Source organism: Protopterus annectens, chromosome 5.part0 (genome assembly GCF_019279795.1).
Source record: "Protopterus annectens isolate FY-2018-M chromosome 5.part0, PAN1.0, whole genome shotgun sequence".
NCBI classification, from domain to species: domain Eukaryota; kingdom Metazoa; phylum Chordata; order Ceratodontiformes; family Protopteridae; genus Protopterus; species Protopterus annectens.
The window spans coordinates 1,375,389,849-1,375,405,437 of NC_056735.1; the positions used below are offsets into that span (position 1 = coordinate 1,375,389,849).

A 15,589-nucleotide genomic window follows, 5' to 3' on the forward strand; every position below is an offset into this window, starting at 1 on the left:
GGCACCATAACTCTCAACCTCTTAGAGTAAGAAATCTGGACAAAGCCATGACAAAGTGGTACAAATAGGGACAATTTTTAAATTTTGCTCTTACAAACTTAGAAAGTTGATAGACTAACAGGCTATGCATTAGCATGCTTTTTCTGAAGGATATGACGTCTAAAACTCAAGTGTCTCATTATTTTCTAACTTCAGTCGTTAATGATTTGCCACTAACTTGCCAGAAAACCATAATTTTTATGAAAAACTGACCAAAAATATAAGGCAAAAATCTGGACATTCTGCAAAAAATATGCAGAGGTGAGAGGTATAGTTGGCACGTAATACAGATGGGAAGTCCAACAGCTTAAATTCTCTTCGTCCTTCCCTTCTCATATGTTGCGAGGCCATAGCTCCTCCGCTTTTCATATAACAAGGGGAGGGAGTGTTGGGCGGTACTACTTGATTTCATGCTTAAATAAATACAACGAAAAGAAGTTGAAGAACCTAACTATGGAGGAAGTTTAAGGATATTTTGTACATGGGTCTGCGGGGCTAGCTACCTAGCCTTATTTAGTAATCTTTGAAAGGAAGAACAGAAGGTAGAATAGTGACCAAACTGTTCCCAAGGATGGCAGGCGAGTTCCCAAATCCCGAGATGTCTAACCCTGCCGATTGCGAGGATACTATTCCGTATGGTGGCTTGTACTGCCCCATTTGCGCCAACTTCATTCTTATCCCGGTTACGTATAAATGTGGCCACATCTTCTGCTTGGACTGTGTGAAGAAGTTGTGGGACACTAATGAGGATCCCTATTGTCCACGGTGTATGGAAAAGTGCCAGGACAAGAAGTGCTCTGTTAATTTGCTGCCTGTAACCGAAGGTGCGCACTTCCATGCGGACGCCAGTGTTTTGGTCTCGGGGCACCCAAGTAGTGGTATGTGGCCCGGGAAACAGGAGGACAGTAACTTGGATAGACCTCGTCAGGGATCTTGGACTGAAGACAACTGTTTTATCACAAACAATGGAGCAAAACAGACTGAAGAACTAGCATGTGTGGATTCGATGGAGGTAACGATTCCAATTTAGAAACCGCAGGACAGCTGAACCTGCAGGTCACTGGTGTGGTAGCCATTGGTAGTGCCATCTTAATCAATTGTAGAACTTCCTATATAGTTTGCTCTTTCTAAGGCGAACATGTAATATTCAGAGTATTATATATAAATAATTGTGTATGCCTGTATTTTTTGTTTGCTTTAGCAATTTTCCTGCAGATCCCATAATACTGTTCTAGTGCTATTCCATACCTCTCAACTGTCGAGAATGTAATAGAATGTTTAGATTTTTGACGCATATAGTTAGTTTGTCCAACATAAAATGTGTGGCTTTATGACAAATTGAGGGCTGCATATACTTGAGAAAATGCATGGTAATTTAAAACCTGCTACTTCAGCAACTTTCTAAGTTTATAAGAGCAATATTTAAAATCTGTCCTTGATTTTGTCCCTTTGCACCCCCCCCCCCAACCTTATTATTTTGGCTTTGTCCAGAATTCTTGAGCAAAGAAGGTAAGATATGTGCTGCACCAATATCAGAACAGCTACCTTATGAACACTTTGCTAGTTGTTTAAAGAATATACTGAAAAGTAATTAATTACATCAAAGGCCATTTTGCCCCTTTTGCCAGGTGTCAACACATCTGATGTTTTATGTGCCGATTAAAAATGCTTTCAGGCAACATTTCCTGTGCCGTACAGTACAACATGTTTATGTTTTTCATCTTATTTGTTACTGAATATATAATCGCACAATACAGTGATGTTTTTGAAATTGGACCATTAAGCAGTCAAAACTCTCTGAGGCTGTCAGCTCTGCCCTCACCCCCATAACGCACTGACATTCTGCATTGCTGCATTTCTCCCACACTGCAAAACTTTTAGTTATGTACTTACTATAACTTTAGATGTTTGGGATCCATCTCGCCTACATTCAATACTGATGGGCTCGGAGCCGATCCCTCGACTCCGACTCGGCACGCTATGCTATAGAGCGAGGCCTCTTATTGGCTGAGCTATTTCTTATCCCAGGATGCACCACCACTAATCCCCCAGATCTTGTTTGTCCGCATTCATGCACACATGCACAACTCGTTTATATAACATTGCTAGATGTTTCCAGATGAAACAACAGGGTTCGGACCTTCTGATATCCTCTGATCTCCAAGGAAGGGGGAAGGAGGGTGGGTTATTAGGAATGTAGGCGAGATGGATCCCAAACATCTAAAGTTATGGTAAGTACATAACTAAAAGATGTTATGTGATCCTATCTCGCCTACATTCAATACTGATGGGACAGCGTCCCTAGCACCTAAATCCTGGGTGGCTCATTGGAAAACACTCCTGAGCACTGTGGAACCGAATGACGCTCGTCCTCTAGATGCCACATCCAATTTGTAGTGGGAAATGAAAGTGTGCGGGGAAGACCATGTAGCCGCAGCACAAATGTCACTAATGGCAAGCTTGGAATGAAATGCTATCGAAGTAGCCATAGCCCTAGTAGAATGAGCTTTGACAGAGGTGGTAAGCTCTTTGTTAGAATAAGAATAAGCTTGAGTAATGCAGTCCCTAATCCATTTGGCAATAGTGACCTTTGTGACGGCTTTGCCCAATTTATTGTCTGCAAAGGATACAAATAACTGATCTGTTTTCCTTGTTTGTTTGGTCCTGTCTAAATAGAAACGCAACTGCCTGTGAACATCCAATGTGTGGAATATGAATTCCGCTTTATTAGAATACTTCGGAAAGAAGACTGGAAGTTCTAATGATTGCTGTAGGCAGAAACTGGAACAGACTTTAGGGACAAAGGAAGGATTTGGCCTGAGAGATACTCTGTCTTTGTGAAAAATCAAGTACGGAGGTTTTACAGACAAAGCCTGAAGCTCTGAAACCCTTCTGGCAGAAGTAATCGCCACCAGAAAGGCTGTCTTCCACGATAAAAATTTCAAATCACATGTCGCTGCCGGTTCGAAGGGGGATGAAGTTAAGGCGCGTAACACCACATCGAGATCCCATGAAGGAGCAGGATGGGAAATCGGAGGTCTTAAAAGCGCAGCTCCTTTCAAGAAGGTCTTACATAATCTGTTGCTCATTAAAGGTGGGTTTATAGATTCGTGAAAATTGGAAATAGCTGCCAATTGAACCTTGATGGTAGAGACTGAAGAGCCTTGATTAAAAAGAGAAGTAAGAAATTTCAGTACTTCAGATACGGGAATAGTGATGGGATCCAGGCCCCGGAGTTGAGCCCAAATAGCAAATCTTTTCCATTTGTTAGAATACAATTTCTTTGTAGCAGATTTGTGGGCCGAGGATAAGATGTGTACAACTTCTGAATCCAATGTATGACTCCTTACTATTGTTGGAAGAGGAGGAGCCAAGCCATCAGTTTTAAGGTGTGTAGGGACTGGTGGAATAGTCCCGATTGATGAACCAAAAGGTCTGGGATCTGGTCCGGAAACCATGGACCTTCCAGAGCATACTTCCAAAGATATGGGAACCATACTTGACGAGGCCAGTAAGGAGCAACTAAGATCATTCTGCTCCCCAAGACCGATGCCTTTTGGATCACCTTGGGAAGGAGGGGAACTGGGGGGAAGGCATAAAGCAAGCCTGTGGGCCAAGGAAGGGCTAGAGCGTCCATGGGACTCTTCCCCGGGGCCGGGATGAGGGAGAAGAACTTTTTGCACTTCGCGTTCAGTGGAGTCGCGAAGAGGTCGCAACATGGAACTCCCCATTTGCTGAATATCTGATTTGCCACTGTAATGTTCAGAGACCATTCGTGAGGAGAGAGAATGGTTCTGCTCAGTCTGTCGGCTATCACATTGGATTTGCCCGGGATATGAGTAGCCAGTAGAAAGCGTTTGGTCGACACTGCCCATTCCCAAACTCTCATGGCCTCTCTGCAAAGAGGATAGGATCTGGTCCCTCCCTGTTTGTTCAGATACCAGACAACAGACATGTTGTCTGAGTGAACGGCAATTACGCCCTGAGGGAGGTAATTGTGAAGAGCTTGAAGGGACAGAAGCACTGCCCTCATTTCTAGGATGTTGATATGAAGAAGGGTCTCCTCTGGGTGCCATTTGCCTTGGACTGACCTGCCCAGGGAATGCCCCCCCCACCCCATCTGGGAGGCGTCCGTGGTCAAAGTGGCCGAAGGAGGAGGTGGAACAAAGGGTCGTCCCTGATCCAAATTGGAGGGCACTAGCCACCAGCGAAGGTCTCGTTTGCATGTTTCCGTGATCCATATGGGATGACTGAGAGGGAGTTCCTGAAAGGACCACTGAGCTGAAAGAAGCCACTGGAGAATTCTCATGTGCAACCTCGCCAAGGGAACTAGAAGAACCGTGGCAGGCATGGATCCCAACAGCTGCAGGACCATTCTGGCTGGGCCTTTGGACCTGGGAAGTAAGGCTCGAACTTGAGTCTGTATGGTTTGCATTCTGTCTGTAGGTAGATAGACCCGCATTTGGTTTGAGTCTATCTCTACCCCTATGAATCTTATTCGTTGAGATGGCAGCAACACAGATTTTGGCCAATTGAAGGTGATTCCAAGGGAATTGCCCAGTGATATGGTGGTTTGAAGGCTCCTCAGTAGTAGATGCTTGGAGGTGGCAGTTAGGAGCCAGTCGTCTAGATACGGAAACACCTGGAATCCTAGACCTCTCAGGTGAGCAGTCATGACTGCCAAACACTTGGTGAACACCCTGGGGGCTGTGGTGAGACCAAAGGGCAGTGCGCAGAATTGAAAATGACTGCCTCCTAGGCTGAAGCGCAGATGTCTCCTGGACTTTTGATGTACCATGATATGATAATAAGCGTCCTTGAGATCTATGGAGCACATCCAAACACCTTTCTCCAGCAATGGAAGAATGGTTTGTAGGGTGACCATTCGGAACTTGGACTTTCTGACTGAGCGATTTAGAGTGCTGAGGTCCAGAATGGGCCTCAAGTCCCCGGTCTTTTTTGGCACCAAAAAGAATCTTGAGTAAGTTCCTAATCCAATCTGGTCTTCGGGGATGACTCCTTTTTGCAGCAGCTTTGAAACTTCTGAGGCTGCAGTATCCCGTTGACTGGGTGACAAAGACACCTTCATCTCCTCCCTTTACCTTTGTAACTGGAATTCACTAAACATGTTGCCCTCAGATGATGGTGTCTCTGACTTCACCAGCTTTTTCCTTAATTTCCCAAGTGAAATGGCACAAGCTAGTTCAAAAGAGGTTCATCAACCTCAGTGCCTTGGCTGACCAAGGAAACTGAGCAGGTACTTACACAGAGAGACAAACAATATGAAATATATTTTTAAGACTTTCAGACAACTTAGAAATTTAGCTAAAAAGCATAATAAAATAACAATAGGTCATATTATTTAAAGGTCTGAGATACATATAAAATAACCCCAAACTATTTTGGTAAACTGTTTATAAACTTTCCAACTTGATCACTCTTCCACTCCCACCTCCACAACCAGTAACAACAAGGATGGCATCCCAACCCAGTTTAATTCATACATTATAAACCCTATTCTTTTTATAATCAAAGAAAACACCTACACCCCCCTCTATCCAGCAACCCCAATTAAAAAAAACAGCACAAAGAACTTCACTTTTTAATCTATGCAAACCATCACTAATAGATTAATGTTACATCATCTAAAATCAACAATGTTAAATGCTGATAGCCTGCCACCTGAATATCTAGTAACAGATGTACTCTCCATCTCTATGTTAATAAACCATTCAATAGCAGAAAACCAAGTCACAACCACCTGGAAAATGCCATACATTTATTCCTTTGTGCAAAGATGGGACCTCTACAGATTTCTCAAATTACAGACCCACTGCAATCTTATCACCAGTATCAAAAATTTTGGAACGATATGCCCACACCTGGTTTATCAACCACCTCACTAACAAAAATAGCCTATGTAAAAGAAAGCACAGCTTCTGTCCCAGCTATAGCACAGTCATGACCCCCTTAGCTTCAACAATACTATAAATCAAAACAGAAATGAAGGTAAGCTAATCTCATCACTCCTCATTGATCTATCAGAAGCCTTCATTGCTGTTTCCCACCAAAAACTTCTTGAACTCTCAAAACTTGGACTGAGCCAGTCATCCTTGATCTGGTATCACAGGCCTGCTATCTGTCCAATAGACAACAAGTTGTCAAATGGTGCCAGAAACTTTCATCACCTCTACCAGTTACAATAGGAGCCCCACATGGATCAATACTGGGTCCATTCTTATTCAGTATATTTTCACTAACAATCTTCAGATTGCAAGCAAGCTTGTCACCACTGTACAATATGCAGATGATTCTACTCTTAGGGCTTTAAAAGGGGCTTTAAAAAGAAAATAAGTTACTTGACCACTGTCCCTGTGAACTGGTTCTCTTTCATTCCCCCACTTGCTGAATCCTTGGCCATTGACCGCATCTGCAGTGAAGAAGCCAGCCACAAGGACTCAAGGGCTTTAAAAAGAAAATAAGTTACTTGGCCACTGTCCCTGCGAACGGGTTATCTCTTAGACCCCACTTGCTGAATCCTTGGCCATTGACCACATCTGCAGTGAAGAAACCAGCCACAAGGACTCAAGGGCTTTAAAAAGAAAATAAGTTACTGTAGGTGTCTAGATACAGTTCCCTCTTAGCCTGCTACTGTAGAAAGTACCTGATCTAAAGCAGAAATAACTTGCTCTACCCACGGCTAGGGACAGCAGCTGCTCCCCACCCCCATCAGCTGCAAATACATTTCCCAGTTAAACTTTTTCTTTTTAGTTATCAGTAAACCAAGATAAAGCTCTAGGTGAAAAACAGGTAACCCAGTAGATGCACTGTAATTGCCCTCTTGTAAAATAGAGGGGGAAAAAGGTACTTAAACTGCAACTTTTTGTCTGATTCAAACTAGGTATCTACCCAGAAAGGGCACAGCTGATATCAGGTCTATAGATTGTTTTTCCCTGCTAAATTCTAATAACTCCTAACAATTTGGCTATTTAGACACTTACCCTTCAAGCTTTAGCCTGGGGAGTTCTAGCCTGCTCCATTCACTACGCTCGCTTTGCTCTCCTCCCTGCCCCCTATTCCCACCCATCCCCAGGACCCCTACATTTATTCTTAGCCTTAACTCCACCCCTAATTACAACCAATTAGGGTACACCACTAGTCACCCCCTCCCCCTACATCCAACACAATCATGCTACTACCTAATATAATAACAATCCTAACCTGCATAGTTCTAGCTCACATTACATCCTACCAAGGCTCCACAGTCACATGCCCCAACAACTTCCACTGTACTCTCTCAACACCCACCCTCAAACATTTACACTCTAACTACACAACCCCTGCCACCAAAAACATCCTCCCAATATACACACTCCATTACCAAACACCTAACACACCCAGAAATAAAATATCCCTAAGATACCATAAGCAATTTACTATGTATGTAAAACATATCCTAAACACCCTCTATAAACTAGCTCTCGCTGGAGACATCCATCCAAACCCTGGTTCCCCCCAAATCTAACCCAACCACATGCCCTAGTCCAAGGAACTCCCCCCCCCACAACTCAACTCCTAGCCAACAGAAAAACAACAGACCTACTTATAATGTCCCTAAACATCAGAGGCATATGCAATAAAATCCAAGAACTACATGCCAGCATAAGCATATATTCCCCAGATATTCTCTTCCTAACTGAAACCTGGCTCAGACCTCACATCAAAAGTGAGGAAATACTTCCACCTGAATACAACATCCTTCGCATAGACAGATTGTCCATAAAAGGAGGTGGTGTAGCATTGATATTTAAACACCACCTCAATATTCAACTCCTGAACACATCTGCCCCTCACCACAACAATGAAGAAATCCTTTATGCCAATCTCAAACTAAATCCAAACAAAACATCAATATCATAGGATGCCATTTCCCACCAGGGCAAAACATTACACCCCTAGAAAATCTCTTGAGCTGGGCTGCTCTATCTCTACCCCAGGAAACCATCATTCTCAGTGACTTTAACATCAACTGGCTATCTTGTAATAACAATCTCCCAACCATTCACCTTAATCTTCATGGGTTCACTCAATCTAATCCCCTACCTGAATCAACAAAACCCCTAACAATCATACCTTACTTGACTGGATCCTAGTCAACAAAGCCCCTCACTCTTACCTAGCAGGCTGCTTACCTGACAGTCTTAGTGACCACTCCCCCACTTTCCTAATTCGGCACCACACAGACAGTCTGAAGCCCATTATCCACAGGCAAATACGGAACAAGTCCAACTTCAACCCCAACTCCTTCATCTCCTCCCTGCAAAAAATTAACTGGTCACCACTAAAATACCTCAGCCTAGATGAGGCTGTCCACTTCTTCAACAGTACCTTCCTCTCCATCCTAAACACCCATGCTCCTGTAAGAAATGCCAAAGTCAGATCCAGGCATGCCCCATGGTTACAAAAGACCACAAGAACCCTAATAAAATCCAGAGATAAGGCCTGGGAGCACTGGCGACTAACAAAAAAATAACTCAGATAGGCAATCATTCCTTGAACTGCACAATAAAGCCAAAAAGCAAATAAAATTAGACAAATCTCTCTACTATAAATCCACCCTAAACTCTACCAACCACAACCCTAAGCAATTCTGGTCCACTATTAACACTATCCTCCACCCAGGGAAGGTTGATATCCCCCAGCCGTCCATTCCCCCATCCTCCAGCAATATTGCTGAATCCTTCAACAAACACTTCACTGAAACTATAACACCTCTAAACAAACAACACTTCCCTACAATAGCTCCCCCAACTCCTAACCCTAAACCCCCCACTCCTCTTTTCTACTTCACTTCAGTACCTACCTCCAACATAAAAAGACGATTGTCAAAAACTTAAACCCACCAAACTCACAGCTGACAACCTCCCCTCTGAATACTTGAAAATTGCAGCTGATACACTAGCCTACCCAATTTCAATTCTAATCAGCCATTCCATAACAGAAGGCAATGTTCCTGTGATATGGAAACTATCCCACATCATTCTGCTCCACAAAGGCACCCTCTCCACCAACCTGTCCAATTACCACCCCATTGCTATCCTCTCCCCTCTCTCCAAGATACTTAAAAAATGTATCAACACCCAGGACACCAACTACTTCCTAGCTAATAATCTCCTCTGCAAAACCCAACACAGTTTCAGGCCATATCACAGCACTACCTCTGCTCTGCTCTCCTTCACCAACACTATACTTCATCACAGAAACAATGGTTTCCTCTCTACTGCTGTATTTCTAGATCTCTCAAAGGCCTTTGACATGGTATCTCATGAGCTACTACTCTCCCCAACCTCTCCTTCTCACAATCAGCCTGCAACTTGTTCCACAGCTATCTACACGAATACCAGCAATCAGTAATCTGGGATGATAACCTATCACCTCGCCTCCCAGTTACTCTCGGAGTTCCCAAAGGGTCTATCCTTGGCCCTCTGCTATTCTCACATTTCACTAACAACCTACATACCGCCACCACACAAGCATCTCTTATACAGTACGGAGATGACTCTACTCTCATCTGCTCTGCTCCCACTCTACCAGAACTACAAGTCACACAGGAATTATTCCCTTCTATAGAAAGTTGGCTATCCAATGCTCAGCTCCTACTCAACCCAAGTAAGACAAAACTTTTCCTGTTCCAACCTTCCAAAGCCACCCAAAACACCCCCCACTTCAACATTCTCGCCAAAGACAATATGATCATCTCTCCATCAGAACACACAAAATTACTCAGTGTGGAAATAGACAACAAACTCAGATTTGACACCCACATATCTCTCACAATAAAAAAAGTTCACAAGAAACTTGGTGCATTATATCAAAGCTGCCAATTCCTAACCAAGGCAGCTAGAATCTCCATAGCCAATTCCCAGCTAATCTTCACCCTACTCTATGCATCCCCCATACTTACCAACCTTAGACAGGCATACCTGCACAAGCTTGATGCTTGTTGCAACAAAATTGCTAAATTTGTCATTGGAACCTCCTACCACAGCCATCATTGTATCTCCCTTAAAGAACTAAACTGGCTAGAACTCCCACAACTCCTTCACTTTAATCAACTCACCCTCGCTCATAAACTTATTAACCACCCCCATAACATCTCTTCCCTTCAAACCCTTCTCCAACGCTACCACTCCACTAGGCCCCTAAGATCAAGCAACAGAAATCAACCCACTGTTATCAAACCCAAAAACTCATCAGGAGAAGTCATATTTTCATGTACCATATCTAAACTTTGGAAAAATCTTCCACCCTCTATAACTACTCTACCTTCCAGCAGCCTTTTCAAGACTGCACTCAAATTCTACTTAAATTTGCACTGGCTTTGTCCTTATTCTAATCCAGAGTAACACCCCCCACCCTTACCCCCCCACCTAGACTCTTAACCCAACTATACTACCGCCACTGCTAACCACAATCAGAATTAGCTAGTTGTCATGACATACTTTAAAATCTTGTCTGACAACTTTGTTACTAATATTATAAATGACAAAAAACTATCTTAAATTGCAACATTTACTGTATATACTGTTGATAATCAATATCTTGTTATTGTATTAAAGCCAACAACCTGTAATGTTGTTTACTTTGCTGCAACTTTGTATCTCTATTTATCATGTACATGATGTGGAGATTTTCTCCCTGGGCATCCGCTGAAAAAGGACCTGCCTCCAGTCGGAATTTCCCAGTAAACAAATGTAAATAATTAAGTAAATAAATAAAATAAAATGATTTGCTCTGCCCTAACTCTTCCAAAACTTAAAGAAATCACCCAACTCTCCTTCTCTGCTATAGAATCTCGACTATGTAATTTCCACTTCTAAACCCAAATAAAACAAAGATGTATAGATCTAGATAGCTATAGAGAGAGGGAGAGTAGAGAGTCAATTATCTGAATGTGGATTATCTGAAACATCACATATGCGAACCAGCCTTCCAAAGTTTTTGGGTAGGAAAAATTATAGTCTGAATATGTAAACATTATACATATTCGCATCAGCATGTTTTCTGAGCTTGTAGCCAGCTTGTATGTGAAAAATATTTTTTATTGTCCATTAGAATCACTGAATAATTGAAAAGTGCATTCCTGTGTGCAGAAAAAGCAAGATTTTAGAAGATTTTTATCCAATTCAGTTATATGTTTGATTATCCAAATAGTTTGATTATCCCAACTACCCTAAGTCCCAATTAGTTTTGATAATTGCCTCTCTGCTGTATATACTTGGCCAGCAATACAAAAATTGAAGCTGTTCCTCAAGTTAAGTTACTGGGAGACCTCATCGATGACCAACTAAAGTTCAACCAGCACCTTCATCAAGCTATCAAAAAAAAAAAAAAAAAAAAAAAAAAACGTGAAATGTAATCCCTCTACAGGGTTAAACAACATTTCACAAATAAAGCTAGAAAATCTGCTGCCAGGTTATACCTACCCCCATGTGTCCGGTACATATTTCTTGTTCGTATTCATCTTAACAAAGCTGAAAAAATTAAATTAGAAACATGCTATAACAAAGTTACTACATTTGCTGCTAACTCCCCATAAAAACACCATCACTGTACTACCTTAAGAAAGCTCACTTGCCTAGAATTACTCAATTGCTTCCAACTCCCAGTTAGTAATGGCTTGCAGACTTATATGCTAGGAAAATGCCTTGCATTCCAAAACATTCTGCAAATACTATTCCTGTATCAGAAATCTGCACTTTAGCAAGAAATCCTTCCTGATTACTGCTAAGTCCATCAACAAGGCAAGAAGATCCTTATACTCCCAACTATGTGTCAAAATTATGGAATTATATCCTCTCACACTCAGACTGACAGATAAGTTAATAAGCTTCAAAACCCAGTTTAAACAGTACCTAAACAACACTTGGCTTTGTATTTGTTCCACACCAATTTAGTCTTACCTACTCAGAGCATCATTGAAAGACCCTTTATGCAGAGAATATTTCTCTCATTTTTCTCTCCTCCCTTCTTACCATTTACTTTATATACCCCTCCTCACCATCCAGCCCTTTCTTTTTCCTTCCTTCACAATGTGTCACAAGGGGGTATGGCATCTAGGTCCAAGGGGGGGGGGGGTCATTGTTCCACTGTATTTGCATTCATCAGACCTTTCACTGAGTATAATGCCCCCTTTGGTATGTATCTAAACAGGCACATGCAACAACTGGAACATCCACAGAGATTCCTCACTAAAAAATACAAGGTGAAAATAACATGTCCTATGCAGACCATCTCAAAGCTCTATCCCTGTATTCTGTTTTCTACAGGCTGTTGAGGGGGGAACTATGCCTGGCATATAATGCATCATCTTACCACACTCTGATGGACCTCCTGCATATCCACAAAAAAACAAAAAAAAAAAAAAAAAAAAACAGGACCAGAATTATCCATTCTAAAGACTTAACTCTGCCTGTGATATAAACAGGGCTCAGTACAGAGACAGATATGTATGCTAGAGACTACCCCTTCTCTGAAACAGGCTCCCCTTCAGTGGGAAGCAAAGTTCTTCCCTAACCCAATTCAAATGCAACTTGGAAAACTGGATGGGGAACAGGAAATTCATCCCTAATTTGGCACCTATGTCTCTAGTGGAGAAAGGCAGCCTGTAAATGGTTCATTTCACAGGACCCTGCTTGTACATGCTTTGTCTCCCAAGCCCCTGCTTATACTTACTAAGGGAACCAGAACTTGTTAATAATTTGGGAAGCCCCAGTGTTCATTAGCATAGTAGAAACCTATGAACAATCCCTCATCCACTTTTTCAGCTTGACTAAATAATCTCCATGGGACTTACTCTTCCATTATACTATAATTTACTCCTTATTTTTCTACTGGTAAATATTTTTAATTCCTAACAATAGGTTGCTTTTCCACTCTCCAGAGGTGGCTCATGCTATTGGATTGCAGGACTCTAGCCCTCACCCCCAGCTGTAAAAACAAAAAAGAATGTAAATGAAAAATAAAAGTAAAACAAAAAGAAAATAATTGCAACTCCCAGAACGATACGAATGCACACTTGCGGCATTTCTCGATCTCCAGACTGCTGGTGAGCTAGTCTGGAGCATGCGCACAGAATCCAGACTGTCTCACCAGCAGTCTGGATTAGGAAGACAACATTCAGTTGCAGAGATCCCAGATGTCTATGCAGTTACAACTGTGTAGACTGGAAGGGGATCAAACTGTAACATCTGCAGGCTGGGTAACACCCAGCTTGCTCTCACAGGAAGAAAGGACTTGCTCTCATCACAGGCTTGAATGGATGAACGAACTTGCAATGGCTTTTTACTGCAGGAACAGACTTTGGGGCTCAGGTAGTGTGTGTGTGTGTGTGTGTGTGTGTGTGTGTGTGTGTGTGTGTGTGTGTGTGTGTGTGTGTGTGTGTGTGTGTGTGTATAAAATGCTCCAGTTAACTATAACTGGTTGCTAGAGAGAAACCCAGGTTCAAACCCTCAACCTTGGATACAAGTAGCAAAAGCCTGAATTCCCTACCCACCACCACTTCTGAAAAGCATTCATATTTTTGCTTCATCTGGTTTTTCTGGATTTTCAGACTCTTGAATTTCAGACTTCAAATTCTTCAGAAAGTGCATGGTAACAGAAAACATTTTATTCTAGCAATTTTCTATGTTAATAAGATCAATATTTGAAATTTGTCACTATTTTTGGGGCTGCATTCCCCCATTATTGGCTTTGTGAGGTTTTTTTTTGTGCTAAGAGGTTGAGAGCTATGGTGAGAACTACTAAATGATAGCCATTTAAGTTTCAGTCTTCCTGTCTTTCAAAAAACAGCTGATTTGGCATAGTGGTTTCTCTAACTGTAGTACACAGGGCTCTGAGTTCAAGACTTGGCAGAGAAATGCATGGTTGTAACACAACATTTTATTCTAGCAACTTTCCAAGGTTATACAAGCAGTGTTTAAAATGTGTTCCTGGTTTCTGGGCTTTTGTCCCCCCCCAATAAATGTTGCCTTTTTCCAGATTTCTTGAGCTTATGTGCTGCAAAGTTGTGAGATATAGTTGAGTGTTGAGTGGATTTTACAAGGAGCTAAGAGCTTCAGTGGAAGAGAAGTTTAGTGCTGCTTATGCTGCATTAACTTGCATTGTTAATAGCACAACAGGTAATGTACTCGCTTTTGATACAGAAGGCTGTGGGTTCTACTCCCACAGTATGTCGATGCATTGCTGATGTACTTTTAAAGGGGGTGGATGATGCAGTCTTGAGAATGTCCTCTTTGGTGGAGATACCTAGTAACTATGAACCTGTTATCAGTTTGCCATCCATTCCCTATTGCAATATTACTAGCTTATCATTTAACGGGCACTTTATTTGTAAATGAAACAATGAAATATAAAGTTGTTTGCTAGCAGCAACCTCTTCATTAATTCTAGATCTCTTTAATGTGGAATTATTTAGATGACTTTTACTTTTGCAGAGATTGTGCATATTTACTGATACTGGTGGATTGTAGAAGTTTGAGTAGACTTTTATGATGGAAATGTTCTGAACTGGGCAGTTTTGTCATTATTGGTGCATGCATTTTGTTTCATTGTTTAATGGAAAAATGTTCAAATCAGTAAATTTAAAATACCCTCTAACAAATGTATTGTATTATATGAGCAATATAATTTAATACAATCTGGAAGGTGTATCAAAGAACACATGTATGTTTTCATGTGCAAGGGGCCTATGATTTGAAAACAGCCCAAAGTTAATCTTCATTTGCCACTGGCCAGATGTATTTTCTTTGAATGTGGGTTTCAATGCTGTTTCAATGAATGTGAGTTTCAAGGGCAGTGACCTTTTAATGCTAACTGTATTTTCATTGTGAGACTGCATTTCTGTGTTTAGCAGATGTCTATTAGTGTGTGCTGTAAAATGTAAAATAAAACTTTTAAATGAAATTTAAATCATCGTAGAAGTAAGCAGTATGCACATTACAGTGTTTATGGTAAATGGGGTGAAACAGCCAAGCAATGGGACATTAGAATAGCTGCAGGGGGGAGGCCCCATTTGACCATGATTGTATGGGGAGGGGGAATGGCAGCAAACTCAAAGACAGCCCCAGCTGAACTATAACTCTAAACTGTCCAGATTTTCACAGAATGAATAGATTTTTGTTTTTTATTTTTGGTTTGTTTCTCATAAGATTTGTGGTTTTCTGGCAAATCATTCAGGAATGAAGTCACTAAATAATGACAGACATTGAGTTTCAGAATTCATACCCTTCAGACAAATGCATGCTAAATGAAAGATCTGTTATTCTATCAACTGCCTAAGTTTATACAACAGCAATTTTTAGTACTGTCTGTACGTTCCCCCAGTATATTTGACCTTGTCCAGATTTCCTGCATTAAGAGGTTGAGAGGTACGTGCAAGTAAATCACTTTATAGAATTAAGTGTTACCAAACCTCTGAACTGTCCCCGACTTTGGGTCAAAATGTTGCTCTCCCCCCTAATAATCCCTCTGCAAAATGGTAATTTTGGAA

General features: G+C 41.6%; 1 protein-coding gene across 1 annotated transcript in view; it reads left to right on the top strand.

The window, feature by feature from the left end:
* Positions 1-471: 471 nt before the first annotated feature.
* Positions 472-15,589, top strand: part of LOC122801685 (interferon-induced very large GTPase 1-like) — a 90,359-nt gene continuing 75,241 nt past the window's right edge. Inside the window, exon 1 of the mRNA XM_044071194.1 lies at positions 472-1,051. Coding sequence (XP_043927129.1) covers positions 611-1,051 — 441 coding nt within the window. The 5' untranslated portion in view covers positions 472-610. The remainder of the gene's footprint in view (positions 1,052-15,589) is intronic.